At 37.8% G+C, this 12,653-nt stretch overlaps 1 protein-coding gene across 1 annotated transcript in view; it reads left to right on the top strand.

Moving 5' to 3' along the window:
- Positions 1-10,739, top strand: part of LOC127622986 (target of rapamycin complex 2 subunit MAPKAP1-like) — a 44,168-nt gene extending 33,429 nt beyond the window's left edge. Inside the window, exons 9-12 of the mRNA XM_052097212.1 lie at positions 99-239; positions 5,282-5,419; positions 6,138-6,235; positions 8,293-10,739. Coding sequence (XP_051953172.1) covers positions 99-239; positions 5,282-5,419; positions 6,138-6,235; positions 8,293-8,415 — 500 coding nt within the window. The 3' untranslated portion in view covers positions 8,416-10,739. The remainder of the gene's footprint in view (positions 1-98; positions 240-5,281; positions 5,420-6,137; positions 6,236-8,292) is intronic.
- The last annotated feature ends 1,914 nt before the right edge of the window (positions 10,740-12,653 follow it).

Below are 12,653 nucleotides of genomic sequence, written 5' to 3'. Positions count from 1 at the left end.
AGCACTTGACTCATTTTGCAAAATAACGATAACATCAAATGTAACGTGTGCAAAAACAAAGCTATGCAGACTTGCTATTTCTATATTTTCATCCGTAGGTTCTAGAGGTGAGGAGAGCTCAGAGGAGGACCCGCCCATAGACATCACGACGGTACAGGACATGTTGAGCAGCCACCACTACAAGTCCTTCAAGATCAGCATGATCCACAAGCTCCGATTCACCACTGACGTACAGCTAGGTACAGTATATGCAGCAGGAAGCCTTTTTCAAATCTCTGTATTTTTACACTTTTAAAATGTTTGGCTCTTTGTCAGCCAATACAGTCCAATAACCACATCCAGTCCAGGAGATTTCAAACTATAATAATGAAGTAGCACTGTGTGATATAGCTTACATTTCAGGCTTTTTACTGCGTTCAATGTTTGTCTTTATATTTATATAGTATTTGTTCCGAAATGGTTTAAAACTGTGGTACAAAATGTTTTTATCTTTATTTTTTCTCAATTTGAGGAACCTTCATTTCAACCAAACAGCCATTGGCTGTCAAACGATTGAAAATTGTATTAAATGCAAATTAATTAATTGCATATTAATAGCATATATCAGTATTTGCTATGAAAGGCCCCAAAAGAAAAATAATTAGATATAAATAATACATCATAATTGAAACAATTATACATAATAACACTCACTGATCACTTTATTAGGTACACCTGTGCACCTACGTATTCATGTGATTATCTAATCAGCCAATCGTGTGGCAGCAGTAAATGCATAAAATCATGCAGATACAGGTCAGGAGCTTCAGTTAATGTTCACATCAACCATAAGAATGGGGCCCCATTCTTATGGTGTGATATCAGTGATTTCGACCGTTTTTGAACCCACCCAGTGATCAAAACGAGCAAGTACACGTTAACTACAAAATTAACAGGTTAAACTTTTTAATTAATCTAATGCGATTAATGTGTTAATTCCGACAGCTCTAATATATACAATTCAGGAAAAATGAGACCACTGCAAAATGAGCAGTTTCTCTGGATTTACTCTTTATAGGTATGTGGTTGAATAAAATGAAAATTTTTGTTTTAGTCTATAAAGTGTGGACAACATTTCTCCTAAACTCCAAATAAAATATTGTCATTTAGAGCATTTATTTGGAGAAAATAACAAAAAAAAAGATGCAGTGTTTTCAGACCTCAAATTATGCAAAGAAAAAAAGTTCATATTCATTTATAAAAACCAGAGGTTTTCAATGGGGTTCAGGTCTGGAGATTGGACTGGTCATGACAGGGTCTTGATCCTGTGTTCCCCCATCCACACCTTGATTGTCCTGGCTGTGTGGCATGGAGCATTGTCCTGCTGGAGAAACCAATCTTCAGAGTTGGGGATCATTGTCAGAGTAGAAGGAAGCAAGTTTTCTCCCCGGATAACCTTGTACGTGGCTTGATTCATGCATCCTCCACAAAGACGAATCTGTCTGATTCCAGCCTTGATGAAGCACCCCCAGATCATCACCGATCCTCCACCAAATTTCACAGTGGGGGCAAGACACTGTAGCTTGAAGGCCTCTCCAGGTCTCAACCATTAGATGACCAGGTGGAGGATTGGTGATGATCTGGGGATGCTGGGGGATCTATTATAAGAGTTCTTTGTGAGTGAAATGCCCTATCCTTTATTTAAATGTAGGGCCTACACAAGCATACATAGAGCACAAATTATGATTAAAACTTACATAATATTAAGCGTACAATATCAAGATTATGCATAGTGCAATCTATTCTGCATTTGGGCCCCGATGATGTAGGGTTATACATTGTCAAGATTCCAAATGACTGCAAAATTATACATGACAAAGTTAATAAATGACTTTTATTGCCAATATTTTAGTTTATCTTCTATTTATATTAATTAGATCAAATATGGTTGTTAGAGGGGGATTTTACACTGTAATATAGTCATGTTACAACATGTCCCGCAACAAGGCGTATTGTAACATTTCCTTTTTTCCAGGTAGATGGTGAAAAAGTACAAGCTGTAATAAAACAAGACCACATATTTGTACCAGACATGAGTAAAATGATTGAGGAAAAGGAAAAATCAATGCACAACTAAACTGTTGCAGCCCATTATCATTGGAAATTATAAATTTTTTAAATATAATTTTTCTTTTATTTAATATTAATAATATTGCAATGCACCACTGTTCATTTCGTTTTTTGTTTTGGCCAGTTAGCACTTTCACTTTCAATCTTGATTGTCCTTAGGAGGCTTTTCAGTTGGTAGACAGCAGCCAATAACACAAAAACTATTAATATCAAACAAAACAAAAGTTATCTTATGAGCTATTTATAAAAGGAGGCCTAAAGACAATTAAATGAACTGTACACAATTTATTAGTTTACAAGAGGATGAAAGAGCGGGCTCCTCGAGAGGACGCTGTACATTAGACGTCACTTTGTGATGTCACTTTTGTCTTAATAGATTATCTCGAGATGTGTGTGAATGCGAGCACAGATTACGGGAAAGCTCTCGTAGTGTGAATGAACAAATCTTGCAGTCCCAGAACATTTCCCGGAACGATTTTTCCCAAGATCTCCATGCGAGAGGGGCTCTATACTCGCAGGTCGCACCATAAAGAGGGATCCCAAAACTAGTCTAATAACACAGTATTTAAAAAAACGTAATGACCAAATTAAAAGCGCATTCAAATCATCGTGTTATTCATGGTGGTGTTTATTTTATGTATATTAGGCACAAAATAGCATTGTGTAGTCAAGACATTTTTATTTTTATATAATTTCAAAACAGCTATACAGAAAATCTTGCATTAACAGAAAATGAAGCTGTAATATCTGTAATGTCTTAGAGTGATCACTGTGTGATGTGCGTTGCGTAGTACATCACAAAATACTATACTATAATATAGGTGCCATATGTAAGTCTCTCCAGTTCTTTCTTGTTTTTCTTGACTTTTCAGTTTCTCTCCAGCTCTCAAAGCGCATAACTCGATATCGAAGACTTCATTTATTTTTATTATGAATATACAAAATATTCCAGCGCAGTTGTCAGTTACTACAATCCCAGTTCCATCCCAATTACAGCAGTGCTCCGGGCACAGGAATCCTGTTTGTGCTGTGGAATCTCTTCTGGAATTTCACTGTGATTGACAGGCTTGAATTTTTTTCTGACATGCTGATGTTTGCATGCTATTTTTTTAATGTCATCTGAATGATGGGCAGCTGTCACATCCATTACGGATAGGCTGTGTGCGTGTTTGTGAGATAGACCTGTAATCATTTTCCAAACCCCTCTCACAATGTTTTATATGGATTGAATGTTGCTCTGGGTTGTTTCCCTATTCATATTTAAATTACAGCTTCAGCATATGTTGCATCTTTAAAACGTGGACTTCCTTCTTTTGTAAACCGTTTTGATATAAAACACTAAAAGACATTTTAACTGTCAAATATTTTTGGGTTATTTTTTTTTTTTTTTAATCTTATTTAAGACATGTTTCAAGTTCGAAGACATGTAATCTTTGTATTTATGTTATTGTTACAAATTGTTTGAAAAACATTTATAGCGTTTTGCACACCAAAAAAAATATTGAATGACTTTATAAATGTCATGTGGTGCCACTATCAAGTAAAAGTTATAAAAATATTTCTTGCACCTTGAATACATGAGTGTACATAACATCATCATTCATTTAAAAAAGTTTTCAAACATATCTTTTTTTATATATATATATATTATTTATTTTTTTCATAATTTTAAATGTAATAATACTAAGACGTTTTCTCATGGTTGCACCAAATGACCTGAACCAAATGCGCCTTTTCATTAAAATGTCTATTTTAACAGTTAGTTCTGGTCCTCGAATCTGATTGGATGAGAGACGTTCCATGAGCACTGATGGTCTGACACCATCAGCACTCCGATGCTTCACTGTGTGTGCATCACTCCGCTTGTGTTCATGCCGTCCTAAACTAAAGTGTAAGAGCAGTGCAGATCTGTTAAGAGCTACTGTTGTCTTTTCTTTTTTTACATTACATATGTTAGCCAGCAGGTGGTGGCAAAAGATCATTTCTATGTGTATTATGAGCCAGTTGGGTGATGTGAATTGAAGCCACTTCAGCCATTTACATACAACAGCTCTTCGTGATCGCTTGTACTACCTACTACACTACTAAAGCTAGGAAATAGCTTTAAACTGCTTTAAACAAACAACTTCAGCATTATGGCTCATCACAGCTGAGAGACACAACAGACTGATTATTTACACAAACTGAAATTACTTACCTTTTATCGGACATGCCACATTGGAGTGGAAACACTGTTTAAAATGGTGGAGGACATTGCGGTTTCTATAGTGATCGACTCTTGTGCACCGGCTATCACGAAATAGGGAGAAATATCCCCGTTTGGAGACTATTATTCCACTGAGAAAGCTGATCTTCAGAAAGCTGACAGCATCTCTGCTTGGGTGTGGCAACGGGTGATCGCACACGCTCTGTCTCTCTCTCTCTCTCACTCTCTCTCTCTCTCTCTCACTCACACACACACACACACACACACACACACATCCTTGTTTATCCAATAACTTGTCAGAAACAGCACAAGCTGTGATGCTATTTATGAAGTGACATTTTTGAATTACTAATGAAGTCTTGGACGCATCATTTGTTTTGAACCAGCAACGGCAGATTCTGATCCGCCGCGTAATAAAGTAGTTCCATGCACAAATGCATTTTTTTATGACTGTACTCAGTTTTTCCTCATTTTTAAAAATGTACTTCTTCATTGAACTGTTCAATGAATAAGCAATTTCACACTCCCAATCGTGCTATATGGCTCAAGATCAGCACTCCTGTGATTACCTGTGGCCAAATCACAGCGGTGCTGATATTGGGCCATAACGCACTCTTGCTCGTGTGATATTGCTTAAATATGACATGACAAAATAATATGTTTTTAAATCTTCACACAGTCTTGCGGGTGTAAAGAGGTCTTCTCTGTTTTATGAGTTTTCTCAAATCACAGCAAAATTTCTACCTAACATGTTGTTTCAGCTTTTAAAGAGACCGTAAGAGACTACGGTTGCACCACATGACTTTTTTTACATTAAGACCCAGAAAAAAATATCAAAATAACTTTGAACTTTTAAACATGTTCATAATAAGAAGTCATTGTTTTGTGCAAAGTGCATTTTTTAAAGTATATTTGAATAACTTAGCATCACTTCATTGACCCTTTTACTTTAAAACCCTTCTCCAGGAATTTCTGGTGAAAAGGTAGAGATCGATCCTGTCACCAATCAGAAGACGAGTACAAAGTTCTGGATTCGACAGAAGCCGATCTCCATTGACTCTGACCTGCTGTGTGCCTGCGACCTGGTGGAGGAGAAGAGTCCAAGTCAGTTTTGCTCATACTTTAGTAAAAATAATAATAATACTATTATTGTAATTAACTTAAAATTCATATTATGATTGTGGATTTATCCAGAAATAATGGAGAAACACATGCAAAAAAATAACAATTATTTTGCATGTTCATTTATTAAATATTTTTACTTGATACTCCTTTCAGTTACCATTTAACACATTTTACCACATTGAAATCCATTTAGCAGATTTTCTTCCACAATATGGAAAAAAATAATTGTTAAATATGTATAATATTCTAAATGATAGAATGTATAATATTCTTATAAATTAAGTACAGCACTGCAAATTGGCCAGAGATTGGTTTTTAATGCACTAGGAGTAAAACAGGAAGTCTGTTGCTAAAAACAGCATTTACGTCATCTCTGTTTAAGGTTTGCGTTTGTGATGCAGACATCTCTTGTTAGTGGATATGACAGGAACACGCGTGCAGCTCTACAGATGCTAGTGGTGATGAATGAAGTGCAGAAAGATTGCTGAATTTGCTATAATCTGCCATAATCGCAGATGCTCCGACCAGAGTCTTTCAGTCACTCTCAGTTGAACTGTTTATGTTTAGCGTGTACTGCGTTTTCCCGCTGGCCGTTACGTCTCATTCATCATTGTGCATTCTAGCCTTTCAATGTGAACCTCTTTGACCTTGAGTCTGTAAGGAACATTTTTATTCTTTTTTTCTTTTATTTTTGTAGGTCATGCAATATTTAAGCTCACATATCTTAGCAACCATGACTACAAAGCCCTGTACTTTGAATGTGACGCTGCTACTGTCAACGAGATTGTGCTCAAGGTAAGTTTATTCTCATTATTCTTCATCTCTCAATGTATTTATTTGCATGATTGATGGACCAATATACAGTGTTATTTTCGTTAATGAAAACAAAATGAAAACAGTTTAGTTAAAGATAAAGATAGTTCACCCAAAAATAAAAATTCTGTTATCATTTGCTCACCCTCATGCCATCCCAGATGTGTATGACTTTCTTTCTTCTGCTAATCACAAAGATTTTTGGAAGAATGTCTCAGATGTGTAGGTCCATACAATGCAAGTGAATGGTGACCAAAACTTTGAAGGTCCAAAAAGCACATAAAGGCAGCATAAAAGTAATCCAAATGACTCCAGTGGTTAAATCCATGTCTTCAGAAGTGATATGATAGGTGTGGGTGAGCAGCAGTTTGACGATATGCACAAAAAAGCGAATCATCAAAATCAAAAGAAAAATGTGAAAGTAAAAGTGGAGATTTATAATAACAAATGACTTAAATATTGATCTGTTCCTCACCCTTACTTATCGTATCACTTTTGAAGACATGGATTTAACCACTGGAGATGTTTGGATGACTTTTATGCTGCATTTATGTGTGTTTTTGAGCTTCAAAGTTTTGGACCACATTCACTTGCATTGTATGGACCTACAGAGCTGATATAGTCTTCTAAATATCTGAGTTTGTGTTCAGCAGAAGAAATAAAGTCATACACATCCTGGATTTCTCGAGGGTGTGTAAAATATGAAAGATTTTTCATTTTTGGAGGAAGTATCTCCCCTTAAAGCACTGTGGAGGAAGTCAAACCTATATCCCTTTATCTGAAATATAACTAGAAACTTACATGGTTGGAAAAATCTAACTAAACAAATACTTTTTCCAAAACGAACTAAAAAAAAATAAAAAGCAACCTCAAATTATTTTTAGTTTTTAGTACACAGTATATTATAACATTTGAAACAGACAATCCAACTTTATTAGACATGCAAATGCTAGAAGATAGCGGTAACTAAAGGACGACCGTCTAAACGTTTTCACTTTGTCCACCATAAAATACTAAAACTAAACTAAAAACGAACTACACTGAACTAAAGAGAAAAATCCGAGTCTAATGAAAACTAAACACATCTGAAAAACCGATTGAAAATTAAATCGTAAGAAAACTAAATAAAAACTATAATAATCCTGCTAATGTATAGGGATTGTTCTCAGATAAAGTTGTCCGAGATGACCAAAATAAGAAATCTTTTAAAGATACCGTTTAAAAAAAAACATGTATCATAGTTCATAGAAATTGAATCTTTGTGTCTGTGTTTGTTTCATATATTTGTATTTTTTGTTTTATTTAAAAAAAAATGTATTGAATGACTTAAAGAATTATGCATGTGGTGGTGCAATAATCAAGTTAATGGTATTAAAACACTTTCCTTTTACCAGGAGTGTACACAACTTAATAATTAATAAAAAAATAAAATATTTTTTTTTCTTTTTCAAAAGTTTTCTTAGTCAATAATATTTTATTTGGCAAAAATCATGATTTTTTTTTTATAAAATACAAAAAATACAAGATGTTTTGTTAGGGTTACAACATTTGACCTGAACAAAACGTGCCTTTTCATAAATAAATATCTGACATTCTTAAAAAAACGTCATGAGGTCTCGGAGTCCTCTTTGTTTTTATTTTATTTATTTATTTTTGTCACATGGCAACCTGCATGTTGGTTACACCACCTGACATTGATTTTGTGGGCAATTATTATTTTATTTTTAAATAATAATAATAATAATAATAATAATGTAAAGCAATATAGTTTCACTGATTATTTGTTTAAAGACATAATAATATATTAGTCCACACTACTTTACAACATTACATTTTTTCAAGAATTTATTGATTTATTTATTTATTTTTAATGTCTCCAGATATTTATACCCTCTCAGACATTTTGTACTTTAAGCCCTAGAAATCAAATTAAAATGACTTTGAACTCAGTTTAGACATTTTATTTTTTTTTTATTATAAATTGTGTATTTGTATAAATGTAGTCCCATTAACAGGAAGTATGTTTTTTCCTCTGTCAGGTGAACTACATCCTGGAGTCTCGTGCCAGCACTTCAAGGGCAGATTACTTTGCCCAGAAACAACGCAAACTGAACCGCCGCACTAGCTTCAGTTTCCAGAAAGACAAGAAGTCGGGCCAGTAGCACACTGGTGACCAAACCAATCAGCAGTCTCTGAACCAACCAGAGAGCGAGATGGGCCTGCGAGAAAAGAGGCAAAGAGATAGAGGGAAATCTGGAGGAAATATAAAGGATAGAAGGATGGAGAGAGGTATAGTGGAGGGAACGACTAGGTTAGTAAGACAGAAAAGATCAAAAGTGAAAGAATATGGGACAGATTGGAGGAAAAGTGATTAAACATTTGTCTCATCTGAATAGTTTTCAGCCTCTGAAGGTCGGCCTTTAACTGGACTGACGGTCCTTAATCATATCAGAGCGTTTGTGCTCTTTGCTGTCACTCGAATGTACTAGCAAGACCAACCAACTATCTAACTGAACAATTATATTAAGGTTTGAAGCCACAGCCATCGGCCAGAACATACAGATGCGCTGAGTTCTGGAGCCCAAAACGGAGAACTTGACACGCTGCTGTTTGCGTCAGTTATTTTCTTAGATTTTTTTTCCCCACTGCCTACAAATGAACTGTAAATAAATGCACACCAAACGAACGCAGATGGACATCGGAACTTTAAAAGCCGGACAGAGCAAGCAAACTGCATTAGCTATCCCATATAACTGCTGTATCAAAGATGTTAACGTAATCCGCTTTAAACACTGACTCGCAAAGGGGTCGCATTCATTTTTTTTAACAAAAATGTAAATAGTGACCACATTCGGGGTGGTTTGACAAACCCTCTTTGGCCATAGTACTACAGTGCCTGCTATAGAACAATAGGACAAATGTTGCATTCGTCGAGATTTAAAGCGTCTGCTGGTTTTGTTGGGGAAAAGCCGCCAAACTCTTGTTGCCAACAGAGTGGGCTGGTAGGTTAAAAATATTGTTGACCTAAAAAGACTTTTCTGTCATGGTTTACTCACAGCTATGTTTTTTCAAAACCTGTATGACTTTCTTTTTTTCTATCGAAAACAAAAGTTATTTATATGTGATATAATGTCCAAGCTGCTCTTTTCCATACAAAGAAAGGAAACTGTGACCAAAGTTGTCATTCAAGATTTTCAGTGAATATGGCTTAAATTTCTGTCTGTTCCTCACACGAAGCCATCGTATGGCTTCAGAAGACTTGTAATATAGTGTCGTACGGACTTCGTATATGAAGTTTTTATGGTGCTTTTTGGAGCTTGACAGCCCCTGATCAACATCCATTTTTATTAGATGGAAGAAAGCAGCGTAAACATTCTTCAAAACTTCTCCCTCTGTTTTAAAGGATTATTTCACCCAAAAATGAAAATTCAGTCATTGTTTACTCACCCCTGTGCTGTTATAACACTATATGACTTACTTTCTTTTTCTCAACACGAAGGGGGAAATTGTGAAATAAAATTGTGCTCAGTGATGTCATACAATGGCAGTTTATGGTGACCACCTCTTCATGCTTCAAAAGAATGCAAAAGTATAATTCAGAAGTCTAATACATTATTCCATGAGACCCTGATTTTTATGAAAGCATACGATAACGTTTAGAGAGAAACAAACCGAAATTGAATGTATTATTTAGTAAAACTGTTGACTGACCGTTGATCTCCTGTGTGCGTTCATGATAGGGCTCGAGGGCAACAGTTCACGCAGCCCCCTCTCGTGACATTGGGGCGTTTAATGAAAACTCGATTTCATTTATCTAAATGCAGGTCCTCCACAGCGAGAGTGACAACAGAACACAACACAGCTGCACACAAAACAGAGAACAGAACTTACTAAACATGTCTGAAGAGTTTGTAGTCGAAGGATTGATGCATTTCTATGCCCAGCCTTATTTTTTTGAAAATTAGGAAAAAAATCGATCGATAGAATTTATCGTCACTCGTAACCGCTGATTAGGACAAAAACTCTGATTACTATAGAAAATATACCTATTATCACATGTTATTTGCCGTCAGTTTAGGACACTGTGTGACTGTGGCTGCCTGTCACCTGCTCTATGTTTCTGTTTGATTTCCGAGTACGTTGCTAAAAACAAATAAGGCTGGGCATAGAAATACATCAGTTCTTCATCTACAAACTCTTCAGACATGTTTAGTAAGTTCTGTTTTCTGCTTTTGTGTACATTTTTGAGTTAACACCCCAATGTCGTGAGTTGGGGCTGCGTGAACTGTTGCTCCTGTGCCCTATCATGAGCACACATAGGAGATCAACGGTCAGTCAACAGTTTCACAAAATAATACTGTACATTAGTACAGTGTTGAATTATTCTTTTGTGTCCTTTTGAAGCTTGAAGAGGTGGTCACCTTAAACTCTCATTGTAATTTTTTTTTCACAATTTCTCCCTTTGTGTTAAGAAAAAGAAAGACAGTCATACAGGGTTATAACAGCACAGGGGTGAGTAAACGATGACTGAATTTTCATATTTGGGTGAACTATCCCTTTAAGAAAGAAAAGTCATCGACTGACAAGAGGGTGTGTAAATGACAGAACATTCATTTTTGGGTGAACTATCCCTTTAAGGAATGACAGATATTTAATGATCAAAATGAAATTAATAACTATATTTTACTGTGATGTTTTCTTTCCCTCGGGATTGTATCTTTGGATTAGATGTGTTGTATCGAATCAAGCACTGTCTATCTTTCCGACAGATCTTTTTGTTTATTCTGTCCTCTCGGGCTGCAATGGGAATGTATGACTGTTTTTACCACATTTCTGTATAAATGTTAAAGATTACTTTATTATACTAGGTTTATTTCATCTGCATTTGTAGGGAAGGTACATTCTCCGCACCAAACCTACCATTGGTAACATTTTACAGTAAGGTTCTGTATGTTTATGCATTGGGTATAAAGAATTCTGATTCATGTTCATTTAGATATATAATATTGTTCATTGTTGGTTCATAATGCATTAACTAATGTATGGAGCTTGAACAGTGACTAAAGTATTTAAATTTTACATTTTATAATTTGAATACTAGACATTTAACAAAAGTAAAGATTTTTGTGGTGTATTATATAAATGTATAAAATATGCCACAAAAATATATTTCTTTGTAAAAATATCTTTATTTTTAAACTGCACATTATTTTTATTTTTAGATATGTGTGCGTGAGAGTGTGTGTGCGTGCGTGAGAGTGAGTGAGTGAGTGAGTGAGTGCGCGTGCGTGCGTGCGTGCGTGCGTGAGAATGAGTGAGTGTGCGTGCGTGCGTGAGAGTGAGTGAGTGTGCGTGCGTGAGAGTGTGCGTGCGTGCGTGAGAGTGTGCGTGCGTGCGTGAGTGTGCGTGCTTGAGAGTGCGCGTGCGTGCGTGAGTGAGAGTGCGCGTGCGTGCGTGAGTGAGTGTGCCTGAGTGAGAGTGAGTGAGTGAGTGAGTGTGCGTGCGTGCGTGCGTGAGTGCGCGTGCGTGCGTGATAGTGCGCGTGCGTGCGTGAGTGAGTGTGCCTGAGTGAGAGTGAGTGAGTGAGTGAGTGTGCGTGCGTGCGTGCGTGCGTGATAGTGCGCGTGCGTGCGTGCGTGCGTGAGTGAGAGTGCGCGTGCGTGCGTGAGTGAGTGTGCCTGAGTGAGAGTGAGTGCGCGTGCGTGCGTGAGAGTGCGCGTGCGTGAGTGCGCGTGCGTGCGTGAGTGAGAGTGCGCGTGCGTGTGCTTGCGTGAGTGAGTGCGCGTGCGTGTGCTTGCGTGAGTGAGTGCGCGTGCGTGAGAGTGAGCGTGCGTGAGAGTGAGCGTGCGTGAGAGTGAGCGTGCGTGAGAGTGAGCGTGCGTGGCGTGAGCGTGCGTGAGCGTGCGTGTGCGTGGCGTGTGTGCTTGTGCGTTCGTGAGTGTGCGTGAGAGTGCGCGTGCGTGCGTTCGTGATTGTGCGTGCGTTCGTGAGTGTGCGTGCGTGCGTGAGTGTGCTTGACAGTGTGCGTGCGTGAGTGAGCGTGCGTGAGTGTGCGTGCGTGCGTGAGCGTGCCTGAGAGTGTGCGTGAGCGTGCATGAGAGTGTGCGTGCGCGAGAGTGTGAGTGCGTGCGCGCGAGAACGTGCGTGAAAGTGTGCGCGCGTGCGAGAGAGCGAGTGCATGCGTGAGAGTGTGCGTGCGTGCGTGCGCGAGAGTGTGAGTGAGTGAGTGAGTGAGTGAGTGAGCGAGTGAGTGAGTGAGTGAGTGAGCGAGTGAGTGAGCGAGCGAGCGAGTGCGCGCGCGAGAGCGAGTGCATGAGCGAGTGCATGAGCGAGTGCATGAGCGAGTGCATGAGCGAGTGCATGCGTGAGAGTGTGCGAACGAGCGAGCGTGTGTGTGTGT

Source organism: Xyrauchen texanus, chromosome 3 (assembly GCF_025860055.1).
Source record: "Xyrauchen texanus isolate HMW12.3.18 chromosome 3, RBS_HiC_50CHRs, whole genome shotgun sequence".
Lineage (NCBI taxonomy): Eukaryota > Metazoa > Chordata > Actinopteri > Cypriniformes > Catostomidae > Xyrauchen > Xyrauchen texanus.
This window is presented reverse-complemented; position numbering and strand designations above follow the sequence as displayed.